The following is a 22,906-nucleotide window of genomic DNA, read 5'->3' as shown; positions in this document are numbered from 1 at the left end:
AATAAAATAAAATAAAATAAAATAAAATAAAATAAAATAAAATAAACTTGCAGAATAAAAAGAAAACAACTAGATTTCTTCCAACCAAAAACTTCTCAAAAATGAAGGCATATATTTATAGCAACAACAATTTAAGGGGACTGGCACTTTCTGGGCAAACCACTCAGGATGACAAGCCTATTTCCCATCGGTCAGTGCCCATAAAGTCGCGCAGGCGGGCTGCGGAGATCTGGGCTGTCCCGGGTCACGGCTCGCTGCCACCGGCCCGTCGCTCCCCGCGGGTCTCTGCCCCTCAGCCCGCCGGGCACACGGAGGGCGCGGGCTCCCCTCCCGCCGGGAACCACAATTCCCAGCAGGCCGCGGGGCGGCGAGGGGCGCGGGGCGGCGCGCGAGCGCACTGCCGTGTCCAGCATGGCTACGGTGCTGTCCCGGGCGCTGAAGCTGCCGGGTAAGGGCTGCGCGCTCGGGCACGGACCGACCGCCGGCCGTGCCAGGCCGGACTGCGCCGGGCTGGGCTGGGCTGGGCTGGGCCGGGCGGGCCGGGCAGGGGCAGCCGCGGCCGGGGCGGCCCGGGTGGCGGGAGCGCGGGTGCCGCTGCCCAGGGCTGCGGGCGCGTTGCCATAGCGATGTGGCGATGTGGGGTGAGGCCCGGCGGTGCGGGCGGTGAGGGGCGGCCGGCGGGCTCCGCGCCGGGCCCGCGGCCGTGGTGGGGACGCAGGGGCCGGGGCAGCGTTTCAGGGCTCGGAGGGCGTCGTGTGTGGCAGAGGGGGCCCTGGGCCGCGGCCCTGTGAGGGGTCTGCACGGCAGGAAAGGAAGCGCTGACCTCTCCGATCCGCTTCTGCCGGGTTTTGGCCACAGAAGCCAGGCCAGGAGCTCGGTAAGTGCCAGTGCAATTACCCAGGTAAATGTTTAAAGCCTGCCTGCCGCCTCTGCACCTTCCAGCCAGAGATCTTCAGCGAGATGAAAGGATATTCAAGCATAAGGGGCTATTGTGTGCGGTGAGCAGCAGTCAAACAGCCATTCTCTTCAGTAAGGAGATTAAAAGGGAATTAAAATACCTTGCCAAACCAGATCTTGGGAGCGTGCTAGTTGCTGTTGGATGTACTGTAGGCGATGCCAATGCACCTGGCTGCATTACCTTCAATGGGAAGAGCTCATTGCGCTTCCTAACCGTGTCTTGCCTTGGGGACAGCCCTGGGACAGAGACGGGGCCCAGCTGAGTGCGGCTGGGGAGGGCTTCTCCTTGGCACTGCACACCACATGGTCTGCATGGCCCCAGCCCGAGAGGCTGCACTCACTGTCCTTTCTTCCTCCAGCAGTCCCTCAAGGTCCTTCCTGGCATTGTCACCCTTACCAGGAGTCATTACTTTTAGTTTATGTGGTGTCTGTTGAGTCTCATTCAAAGAAATTTTGTTTGCAAGTTGGTTTCTTCCTTGTTTTATACATACATATATGTATATATACCTTTGTCTATATGGGAGGGAATACATTCCCATGAAGAAATCTGTGTAGGACAAGTGCAAACTGGTAGGTGTAGGTGTGTGCATTAGGGTGTGACCAATGGGGAGCTGCAATAAGAAGTGCAGATCTCTTCTGGGACCTTTGGAACCAGCATGATCTGTTTGATATCTGCTGTTGGGAAACACTGATTTGGAAGAGGATTGTAACAGGCCTTGCAGCTGCATTTAAGAGAACAGTTCTTGCATCAATCCTCAGGTTAAACTGCAGAGATCATGCCTTTCTTGTGTGTTTAATTATTGAGAAATGCAGCTTCCAACAGCAATGAGAAAGCAGAAAGCCTATTGCTATATCTGTTTTTTTTTTTTTTCCTGCATCTCATTAAATTAATTAAAAATCAATATGGGCTTAGAAATATGTCTGCAGTACCCAATGACTGGTGCCTGCCAACTGCCAGAAAAATAAGCAGGACCTGAAATTAGTACAACAGGTACTGGAACCACTGTGCCATCACTGGAATAATGCACTGAACATTGCACTCGTCTAAAGTCCAAGATCTTCTCTTTTCACTCCAAAGTGAGTGCAAAGAAAAGCCTTCCCCGTCTGTCAAAACCAGGAAAAATAAAATTACAATTAATACCTTTGAAGCCATCAGCACAAGAAATGAATAATTTATTGTCACTGGGACCTCATTTGAACACAGATCACCTAATGGGTGCCTTCTTTCCAGACCATGGTGGCACAGTGATCCTCTGTTCTTCCCTCAGAGGTCACATTCTTCTGCTGCAATAGTTGCCTGTGTGAAAATAGCATTTGGCAAATTCATGGGGGATTTTCAAAGTCATAAAGTGTGATTTAGAGACCTGCTGCCCTTGAAAGGCAATAAGTTGGGGCATTTCCCCTCAGTTCTGTCTTTGAAAGCCTCCATCGAAATCATTGGTATTTGCTTTTTCTGGAAAAAGAAAAAGGAAATCCAGGGTGATGTGACCAGTAACTTGCTCTGATTGTAAACACAGGCCACTGAATGGGAACCTCTGTTTTATCACTGATGCCATGGAAAAAATGGAATATGGTTTAGAGCAGGTCAGAACAGAGGATGCTTTGTTGACTCTACCTGTAGGGAGGGAGGGAGCACAGAGCTATGGGGAAACTGACTTTGCTGATACTAACTCCATGCCTGTGAGGTGGATGCAAGGTTTGTTTACACTTGGGGTCTCTTTGGAGGACAGATAACAAAGTGTGAGTTACACAGACCTGGTCCCTGTGTAAGGCCACAGAACTGCAGCTTGCTTTAGCTCAGAGAATGATTTCTCATGAAGGCTGCACAGTGGTTATCCTTTCAGGACACAGGGTGAGAGTTTCACCAAGAGGCCAGCTCAGATCTTACCATTTCTACTTCCATGATGTAAAACTGAAAACTCTGTGTATTCCCTGAGAGCTGGTTGCTTGCAACAGAGGCAGTTTTAGCTTTCTGTTGATGGACAAACTGTTTTCCTCCAGCCTGAGCCTTGTTGTTAACCAGAAAGGAAAGAATTTGACTTCTGAAGCACTTAAAAATAAATCATCGTTCTCTAAAAGGTGTGAGACTGCCTGTGTTTTCACACATTCTTTACTGGTTTTGTGTTTGTTTGTGCTTTTCTGCTGAAAAATCATCTGGGGGTGAATAGTTAAAGTCAGGTGTGTTATCCCTCTTTCCCACAGCTAGTGACCTAAAACTCAGATGAGGAGTCATGTTCCTTCTGCTCTCCCTCCAGCCAGGTGAATCATGATTTACATGTTCTCTGCACCACAGAGCAGCCTTGGGTGGCTGAGCAGAGCACATGCTTGCCAGCATTCCAAATGCATTCCCAAAACACCTACAGATTGGTTAAGGTTCTCTCTGAACAGTAGGAGATAAGTCTTTGAATCCTCTGAGATGAGCGATACAATTGGGTTTTGCAGGTGCTAGATGAGTGCTCCAACAGCCTTTCTTAAAGGGCAATATCTTCCCTTCTTTTGGCTTAAAAACCCCAAAACTCAGGGCACTTTATGCCTGAGTTTAGTGAACGGCTGTGCCTTGTGGGTGTGCTGGGTAACCTTTTGGGGAAAGAGAAGGTGAAGGTGAGCCAGTTTCTGATTCCTACTCTGGTTTAGACGTGAATTGAGACTGAGCAGCTCTCTGCCTTATAGCTCCCCTGTACTTCTCCAGATTCTTGGCTATGTAGATGATCAGAAGCTGTCATTACTGTGTAGTAGCTGTTTTGTAGCCACTGCCCAGTAGGGCAGGTGTTCCTGTTGCAGGTTGTGGTTGATACCACTGTCAATCTCAGCATCTCAGTCTCTCAGTTCAAGGAGTGGGTGAGCCATGTTTTCAAGATCCTTTCTGTCTCCAGAAAGAGATCCAGAAGAAAACTGTTGCAGATAAATTTAATTCATACCAATGCTTTCAGTTGCATCAAGGATGATCAGCAGGTTCCAGTCTTTTGGTTGACTGTTTGGAATTAAAATAATTAAACAAAACATAGTATATGTAAAGCATAATTATTCTTTGAGTTGTTTTACTCAAAAGTCACCAGTTTCCAAAACTGGGAGCAGTCTAGTTAACACAGCTGTCTGACTTTGACTTCCCAGGTTTAATACCATTTACTCTTGGGCCAGCCACGTTTGTTTTTCATGCCATTCTGACCTGGCTTGAACTGGCACATCTGGATCTGTTGTGGGAAGCTGCAAGTACCCTGGCAGTGAGACCTCTCTGGAATTTTTTGTTTCAACTGAGTAGTCTTTCAGTCACTTTTTAGCACAACCTGCAGTATTACACACCTGTGAAATGACACTGCAACCTCTGAGCAGAGTTGTGTGCCACCAGGGTCAGTGGCCTTCTGTGCCCCTATGGGGTGGAGCCAAGGTTATCAGGACTTCCTGAAAAACCCACACTTTGAGCACATGTTTCACTGCTTGTGAAACAAAGCAGTGTGTCACAGGGATACACCAGACTGGCCCATAGAAATGCAGTATCTCTTGGTTCCTGCCTCCACAAGGAACTGGTTTTTGAAATGTATATGTGCACCAGGTTATTGAGTCTTTTGTAGAAACCCCTAATTCAAAAAGGAAGAGTCTGTCTTAGATATGTGAACATTTTGGATATTTTTATTTCCTTCTGTTCAGTGTAGGTGAGTTGTCCTGGCTGTTCCACCTAATGTGGGGCATTTAATTTTTGGTGGGATTGTAAGTTTTTCTTAAATCCTAAAAATGAAGCTGAATACCACTTGTAAGTGGTAGATGAAGGGAGAGTGAAGGTCCTTTTGTGGGGTGAGAAATGAGGAAGAACTAAGATACATGTGCTGCAAAATACACTCTAGATTATGCAAAATAGCTGTGTTGCACTAACTAGGTACTACTGTACATCTGTAACTTGAGTGTCTTTAGCAGGAAAACCAGAAGTAAGGTGTACTGTCTTAGTCAGGAAGAATAATCATGAAAGCCCTAAAATTTCCTCTTTGTAAAGCCTTCCCATCATCTTAGTGTCTGAGAGGGGTTACAGCTTGCATATTTTTGCTTATTAGCTATGCCTTGCATGTATCACTTCAGGAATCTTCAGGCAGCAGCCAGTTCCTGTTTCAGATCAGCATTAAACAAAAGGAAATGAGACAGATACCTGGGATAGCAAGGTCCCACCTTGTAATCAGAGAGAGAGAACCAGGCTGAGACTCTGGAATCCTCAGAGCATTGGCCATGGCTCCATGCCCAGCCTTGTGACACAGGGCAGCTCCCTGAGACGTGACCCTGGACTCGTAGCTCGGGGCAGTGACTCTGTGTGATCTTTCTGTCCCCATAGCCAGATGGTGCTGGCCTTAGGCCAGGGTGTGTGACCAGCTCTACACCTGCCCTCACCACACTCCCTGTGTCTGTCCAGGGCTTGTGGGAGGTTGTGGGTGCTGGGCACCTGTGCAGGAGCCACCTAAAGCTGAGCTACCTTCCTGCACCACCACCTGAAGGGATCAATACCGAGTTATCTGTCTTGGCCAGGCTAAGCACAGACTGTGGGCTCTGCTGGGAGCAGGAACAGGGCAGATGCACTGTGCTTGCCTCAGGCAGGGGTTGGAGCATTCCCTTTTGCAGAACTGAGCCATGCAGAGAAGGTGGTGTCTTGAAGGAACAGCCTGATTCCTCCAGACGTCAGCATGTTACTGGCCCAAAGGGGCAAAATTACTTTCCCCTCATCTTCAGGGAGACTTCATTCTTGGGATTTCTGCTGGTCAGAGTGACTTTGAGATACGTACAAGTCTCTATTCTTAGCTTGGCAGTGGAAGAAGGAGTCAGGATTCTTCAGTTTTTAAGGTTGTGTATTTCTTATCTGTAACATTCTTTCTTTGGTTTGCTGAGGTCTGTTTAGCAGGTTAGACAGAGGCACACTGACTGCCCTCAGAGGTGGTGGTGTCTTTCATACTAAAAACTACGTGAATATTATTTACAATAACTTCTTAATACTTACCATGTATGTTAGACAGTGAGTTTCTACTTTAAACTAATTTAAAAGTGCTAACATCGCTGGGAAGATGGAAGCTAGGAAGAAGAAAGAAGGACAGGGCACACCTAAATTCTTTTATCTTGGGACTCTGAGCTTCTATTCTAAAACTCTAAAAATTTACTTTTCGCTCTGTGACAGACTAACTATTATTCTGCTTAAACTTCCTTGACTTGTAATTCTCATATAAAGGTGGTAATTTGCCCTGTGGGTCAAAATCAAAGTCACAGGTGTCTTGGGCTCTGTGCCAAGGTCTCTGAGCTTTTTGGCAGCAGCTTGTGCTATCCAGGACAGCTAGAGAGATGTCCTGGGTTCTGGCACTTCATGTTTCATTGCTAATCAAGAAAGTATTAGAATTGAATCAGCCATGAATTCCATATAGATGCATGCATACACAAACATATATGTGTACACACGCACATCTGAGGGAAATAAACTGTCAGCATCTTTTCTCCCACACATGCTAGTGTGAACCATGGAGAGAGAGACCCTGTCATTTCTCTCATGCTTCTCACTTGGAGCCATGCAAAATGCAGACTACTCTGTCATCCCTTCTGTATCACTCTCCACTGCAGCCTTTTCTCCACTGAGATCCTGCAAAAACTCATGTTTATTGTCTCTCTCCATCTTTCTTCTCAGGAAAGAAGAGCCCAGACCTTGGGGAATATGATCCCCTCACTCAGGCTGACAGTGATGAAAGTGAAGATGACCTTGTACTCAACATCCAGAAGAATGGGGGGGTCAAGAATGGGAAGAGCCCCCCTGAAGAGATGCAGGACCCCGATTCTGATGTGGAGGTCGGGATGACAAAGCAGCACACGTCAGAGAGCGCTGCTGAGGGTTATCCTGCCGAGACAGCTGGGAGCTTGGAGCAGAAGGCTGCTCCCTCTCTCATGCCGTACCTGCGCACTGCCATCTTTTTGCTCACTGTGGTGATCTCGATGATTCTTGTGCTGGTGTGCGCATTTCTAATTCCCTGTCCCCCTAGAGACTTGCATAACACCTGGAACCGCAACCTAGGTCAGGGAGCAGGTGAGAAAGCCCCAGGAACAGCATCTGGCATGGGGGAGGTGGCAGCTCCCAGGCTGGGCATTGGTGGGAGAGACCTATCTGGGAGAGCCAGGTCAGAGCAGAGGCCCTTCCTCACCACTACAGATGCTCCAAAATAATGGACAGGTGGCTGTGTCCTGCTCACTCTTGGAGCTGAGGCATGGGAAATCTGGCATCTGCACATAACAGTGCCACAAAATTTTGTTTCTGCCAACATCAAAAATTATTTTGACTCTTCTTCCACCCTGCCTTTTTGTCTGGATATTGTGCTCTGTTCCAGATGGAGATGGCCCAGCCCAGTTTAAAATACAGTGCCTCCCTTTCTACAGCCTGGACTTTACCAGTACCTCCATGCTGAAGTATGTGGTTGTGTTAGACAGGAGAAGGATAGAAATCTTTGTGTCTTCTAACTAGCTTAACTAACCCTATTCCATTGTCTTTTAGTTCTGCTTGAATCCATAAATCAACATTTAAGATCTTTTGTCATCCTGTATGGGTCACTGGTATCTCCCATTCTGGTTTCTACAATAAAGTAACACTGTTTTGTGAAATAATTTCTGCCAGGATTTCTATATGTCTCTGCCTCCTTGCTTTTTGCCCTTGGCTTCCAAATCCAAGCTTTTCATAAGATACATGACTCCACATTGCCTCAGAAATGGAAGTGGGAAACATGAATCTTTCTCTATTAGCTACTCCATTTCTCCTTTCCCTTTCTCTGACCCAGATGCTACATTTCTGTCTTTTCATGAAATTAAAGATCTTACATGTTGCGAGCTGCCTACCCTTGGTGGTTCCTTGGCAGACTTTGTGAGGCTTGTCTATGCACAAGTCTCTTTTCTGGACCAGCCCTACTCTCCCAGTGTGTAAAATGAGCTGGGTGGCCTTTTTGACATGCAGTAACTGTAATTTTTGCAGGTGGTGTGTTATCCCCACTGGAGCTGTGTGATGTGAACGGTGATGGCCTCCCTGACATCCTCATTGTCTTCACTGCCTTGATGAATGCCAGTGTCATGGGTAAGCACTGCAGCTCCTTTCCATTCCTCTTTATGTGTCAGTAGGGACCTTTGTATGTTTGTCTTACACACAGGAAGAGTCCCTGACACTGAAAATCCACTGCATTGCTCTTTTCAGAGTTCCTTAAAACTGCTGGTGTACTGTGCCTGTGGTTGGTCATGCTTACAGTTTTCATTACAAGCCTGTGCTCCTATACCTTTTGGTCAGCATCATCTGTTTTCTCTTACCTCGTCTTGGGGCGACTCTGTCTCCTGGTCCTGCATTTATGCACACTTCACTTGGTTTTTAGCAACACCCTCACTTTGCTGCCTTTTTCTCCAGGTCACTCCATATACTTGCCAGGCTGTTAATTCACGAATAATAGTCTGATAATGGGGCAGCTACTGTGCCTGGCTGTTTAACAGGTGTTGCCCTGCTTCCTCCTCCTGGCTGCTTTACTTTTTTGGTTAGTCCTCACACCCTTCAGGTGACAGCAGAACCTGCTGATGCTGGCCAGCATTACACAGGGGCTGCCAGATCTGGTGCCAAATCCCGTTGCACTGGGCGTCCGAAGCCCTGGAGTGTCTCAGCTGCCTGCTGTACTGCAGCTGCCTATCCTGGCATGGCCTGGTGCCAGGTGAATCTCTTCCACCTCAGAGACGTATTCAGGGAGCAAGCATACATTGCACAACCTGAAGAAAATTCTTGGAGCAAAATGCCTTGGCTCTTCAAATAGGTAATAAAAATATTGTTAGAGGATAGGGAAGGTGCCTTTCTCCATGGCCCAAGCAATGCCTCTAGTATTTCACAGCAAGTCCTGTAAAAAGAAACCTATGAACATAGAGAAAACTGTAAAGTAACTTAAAAATAAGTGAGAAAGGAAGACATGGTTGACAGAGAGGCTGTATTCCATTTATATCAGTTGTACTTGCATGCTATATTTTTGCCATTACATTGCTTTTATTTTTTATCCCAGATATACATATAGGCAGCATGCGCTGAATGAAACTGGTCATACCTAGTTGCATGCTGGGTTGTAGCTGTGCTGGAAGACAAAAGCCAGACACTAAAACAGGTGTAAGCAGATCACAATCCAAAACTCACATAGTTGGATATCAGCCACCTGTAGCCCGTGCTTGGGGCATTCACACAGTGCCAAGTAGAGATAAGCTTGGAATAGGCACCCAGTGGAGTAATCTGCAACACTGTTAACTGTTTCTCCAGCTTGTAGGCACAACAGCTGTGAGCTGCATTCAGGAGTTAGCTGTTCTTGGTCCCTATCAATGTAACAAAGATAACTTGATCTGGGGCACCCCCTTAGCACAAGCCACATGATTTTCAGTTTGAGAAGAGAGTGAGTTTGACTTAGAGACTGGACTCAGCCTTGTGTTTAGCCAGTGGCCCTTATATGCCCTTTGTGTCATCAGGTCACGTGCTAGTGAGATAGAAGTTGGCTTGGTCTGTTGTTATTTTGAAATGTGTGGGAGTTCATCTTAAGTTGTGATGTGACCACATTAGGTTGAGATTAATTACAATAACCACACTGAAGTCTGAGGGCAGACTGAGCTAAAAGTTGATCACATTTGGAATCAGAACCAACAGTCAATTGAAACAGCATACACTACTTTATTTTATAATTATTTTATGCTAACTGGTGAATTGGAAGAAGAATGCCAAGTTCCACCATTGGTTGCATTCAATCTGTTTTTCACAATAATGAAACTCGTTTGGGAAACAAAGGAAACTGCTGTCAGACCACCAGTCACTCTCTGTTGCCTCCAGAATTACAGACAAACCAGCACTTTCATCTGAGGTGACATCTGCCTTGGGAGTCAGTTAAGGTTTCCCCTTGGTGCTAGGTGTTTTGTTGAGGGAGGGGATCAGAATAACCAGTCTAATTTGACAGCAGTAAATTTCACAGGAGGAAGACACCACAACTGAGCACATTGTCCCCAGGAACTTGGTTCTCTCTGCCCACCTGACCACATTTCTTGCAATGAGCTCAGGTTTTCATGATTTTCTGGGCTCTTGATTTTCAGCCCAACTTGTTTGGAGGTCACTGCTGGGCTCTGCAGCAGAAAATTGAGCCATAATGTGACATTTGACATTTGATCTTTGCTTTCAGGCAGTGTGGATTTGTCTGTCTGAACTGCTCAGCTCCAGGAGTTAGAGCTGGATCTCCAGCACAAGGACCCAAGACAACATGGTCATAGTAATCCCTCTGACACCAAGGGATCATATTCTCTCTTTCCTGCTTCTTCTAGGTGTCTCTAGACCCTCTGTAACTGTGGTGGCACTTTCTGGTATGAATGGCAGCACCTTGTGGTCCATCCAGCTTCCAGAGGAGACGCAAAGTGTGCAGTGCAATGGGCTGTCACTGGGGGCAGCTGCAGGGCCTGTCTGCCTTGTTACAGGAACATCAAAATTCCTCAGCCTTCTCAGTGCCTCCACAGGTAAAGTCAGCTACCAGCATATTAGAAATGTGCTGTTGCTTTTTTGTTTACTTTAAAGGACTAATAAGCATGAATGATTTGGTTCTGACACAACATGGTGGCTGTTACTTCATGACACACGGAATGGAGTCAAAACTAACGTGTTTCTAGTTACACAGGATAATAGAATCCAAAACATTTCATCTCTGTGGCAACATCTTCGTCCTACATCTCAGAATATTTCAAAGTGTTAATCTTAGCCTGTAGCATCCCCATGTCATAAAGAATATGTAAAGTCTTTTCTCATTAGCATTGAGCTGCTGGTACGACTCAGAACCTACCTAACAGCACTGCAAAGCTGAACAGCATTCTTGGAGAAGTTACATAAGGATATACACAACATCCAGGAAACCTTGCAGAGAAGTTAGGCCCATAGTTGAATTGATTAGATATGAATGAGTATTGCATTTTTAATCACTTGATCATGTACACCTTTATTCTCTGATTGCTGTTTGTTCTCCCACATTAATTCATTGGCAGAAATAGCCATAGGTAGGTATAGGGTTGCTTTTGGAATCAACCAAAAGGTACCTTGAAGGTGGGTAACTTTGGGATGGAGGTGTGTGTTAATATTACAGTTAGGCTTTAATGAACCCAGTTCATCCAAGGACAATGATTTCACCACAGTTGCTGGCTCAGCAACAAGACACCTTCTCCTATCTCCCCTGGCTGAGGGGTGCTGTGCCTTTATCAGCTGCACAGTACCATCAGGTTCCCCTCCCTGCAAGGATTTCTACAGTCTGGCCATGGTATTCCCACCCCACCTTTTGTTCCATCCCCTTTAGTAGGTGCTATGGTTGCAGTTTCAGACATGCCAGTCGCATTCCATCCAGGGAGCAGCAACTGTATTTTACCCTATTATTTCCATACTGTTAGAACTTCTGTTAGGAAGTGAATATAACTTCTCAAGTTTCCTCTAATTTTACCCCCAGCTGTTTTCCCACACTTTTAAAATGCTTTTAGGGACTTGGGTTACTTGCACAGTGTTTGCATGGTCAGGACTGTGAGCTGCCTCCTTTACCAGCCGTAGCAATGTACAAGTTGGCCCTTGGTTTACTTTGTCATTCAGGGGCATCCTACAGAAAAACATTTTTAAAGATTTTAAAAGCAGAAAAACATTTTTAAAGATTTTAAAAGCAGAAGTATTGGCAAAAGAATGATGAAAAACTAAAAGCATCAAATTTAATTGTTGCCTCTTTTTTAATGTTTATTTGCAAGTTTGCAAGTCTGGTTTTACTGGGTTTCCAGCTGGGTCTGTGCTGGACTGCTGAACCATTTGACATCATGTCTGTTAACATGCTTTCCCCCTGAGGTGGAGTGAGCATGTCATGCTGGAGTGGTAATTTGCTGCTGGGAATTTAACTGAGACACAGATTTGCACTCTGAATATCAGAATTGTCCATCTGTTTCCTTTCCTCACATTTACCTCGCCTTTACTGCTGGCTGAGGCAACAGCTGCTGTCCTGCAGAGCAGCACTCTCATTTGGGTTCTCCTTTGTAAAGTGAACCTTAAATATTCTTTCGTATTTCCAAAATTATTTAGGGCTCAGGTCTTTTATAGAGATGCTGAGAAGGAAGCACAGCAGGACTTGAGGCCTGACTCAAAGGCAATCTGAAGAAATGCTGGGAGAAGAATTTTACTTTCAACTTCAGTTTGTCTCAGTTTGTAGATGTGTCTTTCCCCTTCACACAGAATGGGAGAAATAATTTCTCTTGCTTCCTTTTCAAGAAGGTTTTGTGGAACCCTCTTGGGATGCCCTCTGGTTCCCCAAGTACAGGTCTCTTTTATGCTGCTCTTTCCACAGGCAAGACCATCTGGACACTGAACTCCATTCATCTTTCAAGTGGGATCCTGGCTGCACCAGCTGCAACTCTTCCAGATGTAGATGGAGATGGCATTAGGGATATTGTTGTTCTGGTTCTCACAGAGACACAGGTACAGCACATCCCTGCTCAAGGTTTGGAAGGACCTTTACTATTTGTGTAGAGGAAAAACAGACTGATGTGGAAGGACTGTAACCAGAGCTGCAAGAGCCCCTAATTTTCATTCCCTTGGATTTTGCTGAAAAGCACCCTTTTTCTTCCAGTAGCTCAGAGCAGTGAGATCAAACAATAATGACACTACCTGCATTCTTGACAGCTGGGAATGAACAGAAGGGTCATTATGTGCACCTCACTGAGACTTGAGAATTATCTGTTTCTGTTCAGTGAATGTGTGGTTTGAAGTGAGTGTTTAGCAGCAGTGTGGGGATGGATCTCTGGAGAAAGGAGCAGTTAGCTTATCCAAATGAAAGAAATACTTTCTTTTATTAATTAATTCAGATTGTGTGATTAATTCAGATGCAGATTTCCTTTATGCTTATCCCTCCCCACAATTCTAACATAGATTTTGTTAGAGGAGCTCAGATTTTTGAATTCCCTTTCATATTTGATCCATTTGTGTGAAGAGAAAATGTGAATGTAAGATGCCTAGGAAGCCAGACTGAGCAAAGAGAAAGCAAACACTATCTAGACCTTGCTGAGGGGGAAATTATCAGTGCAGCTTCATGCTATGGGGGTGGGAGAAGATTCTGAGTGCAGAGGGGCTTGAAAGCACTGATAAAAATCTCTGCCTCTCTCTCCTTGCAGCCTGATGTGGTTTTCATCTTGGTATCAGGAAAGACTGGAACTGCTTTGGGTGGGCCTGTGAGATACAGCACCAATGGAGAAGGGAAAGTGATTGGCCCTCAAGTCCACATCACCAGCCGGGGAGCCATCTACATCCTGTTTGGTTTTGGTAAGGTGCACCTTGCCTCTGCAGCACTTCGCCTTCCTGAGAAATCATCTGTTTTACCTAAAATGGTCCAGAATGTCCCTGGGATACTTGTGCCATGCCTTCTGCTGTAAAATCTAAGAGGGCAAAAGCACAAGTCACACTGCCATGGTGTGGAAAAGTACAGGAGAACCAATACCTGCTAGTCTCAAATACTTTGGAGTTTCCCAAAGTCACATCATGCCAGGGAAGTTCCAGCTCTGGGCATTTCATTGCCTTCTACCACAACTGCAGTGATCCCAATTACCCTCTGTTCTACTGGGTTCTCTTTTGCAGTCAGGATCCTCATCTTTACTCTTCCTGGCAGGTAATGTTCAGGCTGTTGCCCTGAGGGATATATTTACCCAAGCCAGAAACCGGGACAACTTTCCTGCAATGCTGCAGCAGGAGGAGCCAGAGTGGGAAAAGCGCAGATCTGTCAACCTGTCAGAGCTCATTGACATTTACAGGTACAAGATGGACTTGTCATCTTGCTCCTTCTGGGAGAGGAAGGGAAGGGTAGGCACTTATTAGTGCTCCTTGAGGGGGTTGCTTCTACTTCAATACTGCCCTTCTCTTCATTGTCCAGTTGATAACTGGGGAATACTGTGGGGAACCTGTCATTTCCTCCCTGTTCTCTGGTTGTCCTAGCCAAAGAAGTGCAGAGTATCGTAAAAGGGAGTCCTTATCTTCTCCTGCTCCTTGTTCCTTTCTTCAGCCCCATATGCATTGCTGAAGGGAAAAAAGAGGCATTCCCAGCTAGTGGAGTCTCTTTGGGAAGCTCAGTGTGTGTGGGCCTGGATTTCTCAGCTCATTCTTCTTTACTGCCCAACTGTGGGGCTGGCCTTGATAGGAATAAAGGGAGGGAGCAAATGTGAACTCACAAACTTCATGCTTTTTATAGTAACTCATGATATTCAGAAGACCCCACGTTTGAATTTAGTTCACTTAACTGAGGAGCCCACATGACTGGGGAAAAGATAGACTTCTCCAAGTATAGTTCTCATCTTTCATAGGAATTGCCACAGGACAGGCAGCTAGTGCTGAGATGTGCAGATACAAGCCTTGATCTCCTCTGTTTTCCATTTGTGCCAGTGGGGGTGTTGACTTTCTGCAGACGGTGAAGACACCTGACACAAACTGCAGCAACCTGCTCATCACAACCAAAGAGAGCTTGATCCTGCTGAGGGGACAGGACCTGGAGCGCCGCTGGACCCTGGAGCTGCAGAATATCAGCAGGTTACTTGCTGGGAACATTTCTCTGTCCTATTTCTTCCTGTACCATTTCCCAATTTTCAGTTCTAAGCACGTGTGTTCCTTAGAAAGCAATTGACAGTAATTCTCCAAGTCTGAAGAGGAATCTAAGTACTGGAGGTGTGTGTTGTTGAGCCAAGTGAGGAGGTCAGGAGGAGCAAGGAACAGAAGACTGGGAACTTGAGCTGTGTGCTTGTGAATGATCACAGATAAGGGGCTTGATTCAGGTACCCAACACTGAAGTAATGGGAATAATGTGGCATTGGAATTTAGTGGATTACTGATGTGTGATTCAGCCCACTTGCTGTCCAGGGCTTCAGTGGAGGGGATCAGTTCCATTAGTAATGTTAAAAATTTAAAACAGGTGAATGAGTATGGCCCAGAGATCTTAATGTTCCTTGAAAGTTGAAAATGAGCATTTTGATGGCAGTCAGCATCTATACTAAATGTAAACCTTAAAATAATACTGCTCATCCTCTAATTTCACACATGGAATTAAGTAATTTTCCAGATCTTGTGGGTTGGTAATAACCAGCAATTTCAGTGCTCCCAGTATGGAATATTTGCAAAGGGCAGTTGGGCACAATTGAGGGAAATTACATGGGAAACAATTGCTTGCTCTAGTATTGAGAATAAAGAGAGCTTCCCTCAGCTCTGTCTTACCCAACTGTCAAGAGCATAAATGGGAAGAAGGCACTGGAACTTCATTAAGGAAAAGAAAAAAGGGTGTTCAGCTATCTTTGATATTCAGGTAATGTCCACATTCTTGAGGGCTGATGGGTGACATAAGCCACAACTTTAGGAATGAGTTATGGCTAGTTGATTATGCCATGGGGAAAGGAAATGGACTAGAAGTGTTTTGGATTCAGAATCTGCAGACTTCTGAATGTGTCTGGCATCGAGTTTAAAGGGCAAGTGTGTGTAAAGTGACTAAGCAGAGCCACTTCATAGGTGCTGTAGAATCAGTTATACACAAGAAATTTTTAAATGGATGCAGCAATAAATTGGAATGCACAAATCAAGAAGGGTTAAAAACCATTCTTTACTAGTATGGTTGAGGTTGGAGTGTACCTCTGGAGGTTTCCTAATCCCACCTACCTGCTCAAGCAGACTTCAGACAAGGTAGAGCAAATTACTCAGGGCTGTGTGCTGTCAGGTTTTAAATATTTCTGAGGACAGAGACTTCACAACATCTCTGGGCAGCTAGTATTCAAGGCTGCTGCTTTTTACCATTCCCTGACCTCCCAAGGGACAGAGTACAATACATGTAGAGGAGCTGACAGATAATTATTGAAAAATAATGAAAGCAATTCTTGTTCTAGGCTACTGTACTAATGTCCTGGACTACCTGTTTTCTCAGAGTTAAGAAAGACAAAATTTACTACACTGAGTGTATTGTGGACAAGCATTTAATTAAGAGGTTTGTTTGGATTTTTTTAGAACTTAAGTTCTACTTAAGCATCAAATTCAGGTCAGGGATGTTACCACAGAGTCAAACACACTGAATTCCTTGTTAAACAAAGCTTACAAAGCCAGCTGTGAGCACTCCTTTTCCTGGGTAAACCTGCCCCAAGCACACCACTTCATCCAGGCAGACTGAGTGCACGCCTGTGGGAATAATTTCTGAGAAAACCAACATGGCTACTGCAGATGTGCTGCATTTCCAGATAACTTTTGACAAGATCCCTGGAAAACCATAAAGGAGAATCAGTAGTCATAAAACAAGGGCGAAGTTCAGAGACCATGAAATTGAGTAAGCAGTTGCAAATTGTGTTGTAAATGGATGTTTCAGATGAGAGAGGATTAATAGCAGGTTGCTGGGGGGATTACTGTTGGGCAGAATAATTACTAACCTTCTGGTTCATTTGAGCAAGTGCCCAAGGGATTTTTCGCTTGATTAGTAGCATCCGATGTACTTATATTTGTGTGCATTCCGTTTGTGGCATCTGCCACCAGCTGTGACCCATAAGGGCAGAGGCACCTTAGGAGATGTTTTGAGTTTGTGGTCATAGGATAGAATTGTCTGCTCCTTCCTTTTGCTACTGGAGAGCTTTTGAGCTATAGGAGTGTCTTGTGAGGCTGCCTTGAGGGCAACACCTGGCTGCCAGAGGTATCTGTAAAGCAAATGGCATTGTTTGATGTCGTAGTATAAAGTCAAGCCACTGTGGTGCTGTGGTATTACTGTTCAGGAACAGTAGTTCTGTCATGCATGTTTTAAAGGGGAAGATGGAAAAAAATTGGGAAAAGGTCTGGAAAAAATGCTTTGGCATGGAAACTTTTAATTATTGAGTTTATATGATCAAAGAGAAGCCTGAGAGGTGAGTTCATAAGCGTGTGTAAGAAATAGAAGTTAACAGGCATAGCAAGAACAAGTGCCTTGGAGCAAAAGCCATTCATGTGCAGGAGAATGAAGATGCAGGAATGTTTCTTTGGGTGAAATTAATCATTAGAACTAACTGTCATGAGAAGTGATGAATTCATCTCATCAAAGATGAGGCAAAGCCAGCCTACTGATACCTGGTTAATTGGGTGAAATACAGAAATCTGTCATAAATAAGAGGAGGGAGGATATACTCTGATCCTGCCTTGCCATAAAATCTCTGGTTCTGTGAACTTTGTGGATTCAATTGTGCTTATTTAGAATTGTGCACCTAGCTGTGGTGAATTGAAGGAAGACAGAGGCAAGGCTTAGAAAGCCAAAAGCAAGAAATATGGTTAAAGAACAGTTATAATGAGAGATATTAATGTGTTATGTCACCCAGAAGTGAGAGGACGAGAAGGGACTTCATTTAACCTGCTTAAAGTCACCAAAAGGCTTGTAAACCTGCTAGCAGTAAGAATACAATACAAGGAATCATGGCTTGTTAAGATCCATCTCACACAGCTCAGGCAGCCTGGGAAATCCACTTTCTGCAGAAAGCCAAATGTGCCAATGCATTTTGGAAGGGCTGGGTAATTTTATATAATTATAGCAACAACAGTACAGGTTCTCATGCAAAGAACGATAGAGTAGTGTACAGGGGGATAAACAGATGTCTACACAGCCCATCAAGCAATGCCCCCCTCACAGACAACTCTGAAGAATGGCTGAAAAGCACCGTGGGCCACTTTACCATTTTACACCTTTCTGATCCACCAACAAATGATTCCTGACAGTCACAATTGTTATGAGTGAATGAAAGACCTTATTTAGCATGACAAATCCTGTCATTTTAAGAGGCAGAATGGAGGATGAAGGCAGCTATTCTGCCTCCATCTGAAATTACTTTTTTTTACCATGGGGCTGAGTGTTTCTTTTTCCAAATTTACAGCCAGCCTGTACCAGGTTACTTTGGTGCTGACCAAACTCTGGACTTCATGCTGCAAGCACAGACTGGAGATGGGAACAAAAAGGTAAAACAGGTGAAGGCAGGGAGGGCAGTGGCAGCACAGGAGTGGGGTAGGCTGGGTAAAAAGCAATAAACATTCTCTGGTCCTTGCTTTTCCCCTCTCTTTGGCTGGCACTCCTTAGGGTGTGGCCGCAGGCATGAAAGGGAATAGCACAGGCCATGCCTCTGCAAGGGGGCTCGGCATATCCATGCCTTGGCATCCATTAATGCTCAGTCTCTCCCTGCCTTGAGGTGGTGGTGATAGATGGCAAATCTGGCCTCCCTGTTTGGAACCAGGAACTTCCATGGCAGAGGCAACAACTCGATGCACTCTCAGTCATGACTTTGGACAAGAAGTCTGTTTTTCTCTTCTGGGCTGATGAAACCAAGCCTGTGTTACAAAGTTTGGTAAGCATGCATCTTTTCTTCACTTTGAGGTTTCTCTGTGGAGTATGTGCAGTCTCTTTGTCTTATTCCTATTGTCATTGAACTTGAACCTAATATGTGAGAAGGCTGTCAGGGACATCTCTTACTTTGACATTCTGACTTCTCTGAGCCTGAACACAGGAATTTTCATGTGCAAATTCTTCATTGTAAAGCTTTGTTGACAGAAATTTTGCATCTACAAACCCCAAAATTTGTGAATTTCATTTTTTCATGCGGCACTGAGGAGTTGTAACTTCAGATTTGTTCTCAGCCTAGAGTGCTCCTTCTGTCAATGCAGGCACACATTTTGGCATTGAGACTCAAACTTCCAGACTGTAGCTTTGCCCATCAAGCTGCATATGACAGAGCTAGATTTCAGCGTTATCAAAGAGAAATTGTAGAGCAAATTCTGTTTTGGGGAAAAAATGGTTTCAGGATTTAATCTTTGTAAAACCACAGGTTTTAATTCTTTGATCCATGTAAAAACAACACAGTGTCAGAAAACTTTATTTTTTTGACAAAACTAGACTCCCCTTTGCTAACAGTTGTTATGTTTTTGTGTATTTCATTCCAACAGCAGCCTGGTCCCAGACCTGAGCGCCCTGGGCTGCACCACCTCTATCTCCTCCATCCTGTTTTTCCTACAGTCCTTCTGGACCTCACCAATGCAACAGACAAAGTCATTGCTTCAGCAGGTGAGTACAAATGGAGGAGAAACTACCTGGACTAGAAATAGAGAGAGAGAAGTAGCTGTGAGAAACAGTGGGCTGCAGTTGTGCCTTTAAATGGAGACCAAAGGTCCACCACACATAGCATGGCAATGGGAAATAAGATTCATCTTCCTTCTGAAGGAGCATCCGCTTCCCCCTGTCCACCCCCTAGTTTGAAAATACAAGACCCACAAAGTTTCTTATATGTTTAAGTGATGGCAGGTTTAATGCATGTTCTACACCAGAGTTGTTGTGCTTTCCACGGAGCTATTTTGAATTTAATGCCGTGCATAAAAAATCCCTCTGTGACTTTTCTCTGTCACCTCAGATCCACTTCTGCTTTTGTTGGTCATCTCCCGCTTTTTGGGATAGGAGCTGTTCTACTTCCTCTTCCTTTTTGTAAGGGGGAATCAAAATATATGTGTGTTTTCAGGGAAAAGCAGATCTGGATTTAACATCTATACAAGACTGTACAGTCCTGTTCAACTTTCTTGCTCTTTCTAAAGCCATTCAGCAAATTACCAGCCTCTTGTGCATGGGAGTGTGGAATAAAAGACAGTTCATCCAGAACTAAGAGAAGTAGGCCAGGAAGCATAGAAAAACTGCTGCATAGTAATAACATCTAATTGGACTTGAATCAAAAATACAGTTCAGGCAAGAACAAATAGAATACTATTGTTACAGGATTTTTTTTAGAAACTAGGATTTCTGAGGTCTGTACAGATCATTCTGCAGTGACTGGAGTCACCTGACTTGCCAGTGCTTTACAAATTTCCAGTTTTATAGAGGTAAAAAATAGCTACTAACAGGTGTGGGAAGGAGATCTGAGAGTGAACTGTGTTCTTGAAACATGCTCATATCCTGTGTCAAGCCCAAAAACATAACCTGGAACCAAACCCTTTCATTTCTGATATTTCAGTTTCTATCCATGGAAAAATGTTAAAATAATATTCCCTTATCAACTAAGGTACATGGAATTGTAAAGTCAGACTGAATATGCTATCAGTCTCATGGATATTTTGATTGAGTAAGGGCTATAACATTTCTTTTGGAAGAACCATAATCATTTCCTCCTCACCACTGTTTTCTTGCCCTTTTCTCATGGATCAGTTGGAATTAATGACCTCCAAAAGGATGCATTTCACATCACTGTGACAACAACTGCAACCTCTGAGAAGCAGCCAGGATTTCTGTCAGTCAGCAAGCTGGGCCTGAAGTGGGCCATGATGAGCCAGGGCCGAATGGTGTGGTTAAAGGACAGCAGGACTCCAAAAATCAGCCGTGGAGAAGTGAGGCGATTTCTGGCCCGGATGAAATTTGCCGACTTTCCTCAGAAGGTGAGATTGTGCAGAAATCCCTTATGAAATCCAGGCCTTTGAAAACATCTGATCTCTTCCCTACAGACACAGTTAAGGTGCTCTTTGGGTTGGAAGGAGACTGGTGGGATGCAAAATGACTGTTTGCAAGATGACTTGCTGCCCCTTTGGGCATAAGATGGACAGATTGTGAAGCAAAGACGTACTTAGGCAGTTGAGCACAGCACAGGATCTTAGGTAGAAGCAGGGATGATGATCATAAGAGACTGAGAGACTTGCAGAGGGATCAGAGAGGTGGGACTGAGATCACTTGACATGGGCAAGCAAGGGTCCTCCATATAGTGGTGCCCAGGTTCTGTTGCTGACTTTACTTCTCCAGACTGAATGATAATCGATTTTGGCTTTAATGTTTGTTTGCCTTTCCTTCTTCAGCTCTAGCCTGGTGGTTCCTCAGGTGTTGGTTGGACCTGTGGCCTGTACTGGGAATATAGGAAGCTGCTCTGTATCTTCAGGAAAATGGCTGTATAGAGGGAATGGGGTCTAAAAGCACTTCCCCTTTCTTCAGCTGTCTGGGGAATGCTACTGAAGGCAGGTTTGTCCTAGGCAGACCTGTTCTGTACCAGAGAAACCTTACTCAGCAACTCCCTCTCCGTGTGCTGTTCTTGCATGCTTCCTTCCAGGTAACACAGAAATGTGAATTTAGAGGTTATATACATATATATATAAAATCAAGCTTTATATATATATGTGTTAATTTATACAACGTATGTATATTTTTTGTATGTTTAATTTATGAATGAGATTTAGGACACACCTTTTTATGTCCAGACAGTGTTCCCAAGCAGTCTAACAAGCTCTATGCCTAGAGTGAGCCATGATGAGTCAAGGCAAGTGGTGTGGCTAAAGGACACCCTTAATCTTTTTATTTTTGGAGAGAAGCCTCTGGCTCCTGCAGGTTTAGTCTTATCTACGACTTCTCCTGTGCTCTCAGCTCTCTTGTCCATGCTGTTGCCAGACTCACAAACAAGCTAGTTCTCTGGCTGAATTACCTGATCTAGAGAGGGATGGTCTCCACAGCATCTGCCAGCCCCTTGCACTTGTGTGTTTCTTTCCCAGTTCCAAGTTCAGGACACCAAGTTCAGGCATATGTGGGTGATGTAGAAGCGAAAGGTTCACAGCTTATTTCTCTCCATCCTTAAGGTTTGTATGAACCCACATTGTCGCTGTAACATCACACTGCAGTCCAATGGGCAGAATCTCCCTTTGCCAATGTAAGACAGACACCTTGGGATAGGAGGTCCAGCGGATCCCAAATGTCACTGTAAAGGTCACTCAGTCTTGTCACAGAAAAGCTGATTCTTACGCAACTGCTCCAGGGTTTAGATGTTCAGAGACAGAACTAGAAAGCTTTTCTGTGCATTTTAACCCTATCCTGAGCTCAATATTGCAATTCCCTTGCCAGACCAGCCCTGTGTGCAGCTCCAGGAGGAGCAAGCTACCCCTGGGACACATTTGTTCACAGTGTGTTAGGTGTGTCCCACTCTGTCCCAGAGTGTGCCATTATTCTCTGTTGCATTTGAGCAGCATCTGTATGAATTTTCTTGTAGTAGAAAAGACCATATAAAAGTGAAACAATTTGGTGCCCCGGTAGTTCCCCACCAGTATTTTAGGGCAACAATATAGGAACACCTTTCCTAGTATGCCATTCTAAGCCTGGCTTTGACATTAAACAGAGCCAGGCTGAGATGAGGATTGCAAAGGACTTTTCTGTCTAGCGCGTGCCCTTCCAGCCTCCCCACATTTCCCCATGAGTTTTGAGGTGATACCAGACTTTGACCCTCCTTTCAGATGGGCACATTAGCCATGGATTTGCTCTGCTGGGCCCTTGACACCTCTCTTTGCTGTATCACCCTTTCCATCATCCCACATTTCTATATAAAGCTTCCAGGATAGCCCTTCAGGTTTAGCTGCAAGCCCCAAGGCTGGTCTTTGGGCCCTGATCTCCCAATGTTAGAGCTGTGAACAGTTTGTATACGTTTAATGGTATTTTTGTGTAAATAGCTTTGTATATATTAGCACAACTGTAGCAATGGCTCTAGGCCTGGCATTTTCCTTCAGACAGGGTTTAGTGTTTATAATAGAGCTAGTGTCAGTTAATAGAGCTGCAGAATAGGACTGAAAGTGTGAGGACCAGTAACATATGAGGGATTAAACAGGAGTGCTTCTTCCCTCCTGTGCAGCCACCACCTTGCTGGGAAAGGTGAATCGGCTGTTACCTAAGTAGTTACTTCTGAGATTCTTCCTGAGAGAACTGACATTCAAGAGCAGTGATGTTAGCTCCTCCTTAATGTGAATTCACCCTTCCCCCACCCCCACTGTGAATAAAGAGTCTGTCTGTATATTGTTGGAAAAATGTATTTGAACTGCAGTGAAACAAAATAAATACTGTGTACAGCGTCATGTGTCATGTGAACCAGTGTTTCACCTTTGAGAGATGAGCTTGCTTGGGGTTTTTATTCAGGGGTTGTTTGCAATATTTTTACA

The 22,906-nt window shown here is 44.8% G+C and overlaps 1 protein-coding gene across 2 annotated transcripts; it reads left to right on the top strand.

Moving 5' to 3' along the window:
- Positions 1-385: 385 nt before the first annotated feature.
- Positions 386-22,822, top strand: FAM234B (family with sequence similarity 234 member B). 2 transcript variants are annotated; one of them, XM_058022328.1, is made up of 13 exons: positions 386-448; positions 6,602-6,994; positions 7,928-8,026; positions 10,270-10,458; positions 12,303-12,433; positions 13,126-13,273; positions 13,617-13,758; positions 14,384-14,527; positions 17,854-17,935; positions 18,163-18,318; positions 18,917-19,031; positions 20,157-20,383; positions 20,795-22,822. In XM_058022328.1, exons 1-13 carry the CDS (start codon positions 412-414, stop codon positions 20,798-20,800), a joined length of 1,869 nt encoding a protein of 622 aa, XP_057878311.1. In that variant the 5' UTR covers positions 386-411; the 3' UTR covers positions 20,801-22,822. The 2 variants fall into 2 exon arrangements, with proteins under 2 accessions (XP_057878311.1, XP_057878310.1); XM_058022327.1 differs by having other exon boundaries at positions 18,914-19,031.
- The last annotated feature ends 84 nt before the right edge of the window (positions 22,823-22,906 follow it).

Source organism: Melospiza georgiana, chromosome 4, assembly GCF_028018845.1.
Source record: "Melospiza georgiana isolate bMelGeo1 chromosome 4, bMelGeo1.pri, whole genome shotgun sequence".
Lineage (NCBI taxonomy): Eukaryota > Metazoa > Chordata > Aves > Passeriformes > Passerellidae > Melospiza > Melospiza georgiana.
Note: the sequence above shows the minus strand (reverse complement) of the source record. Positions and strands in the feature narration are given on the sequence as shown.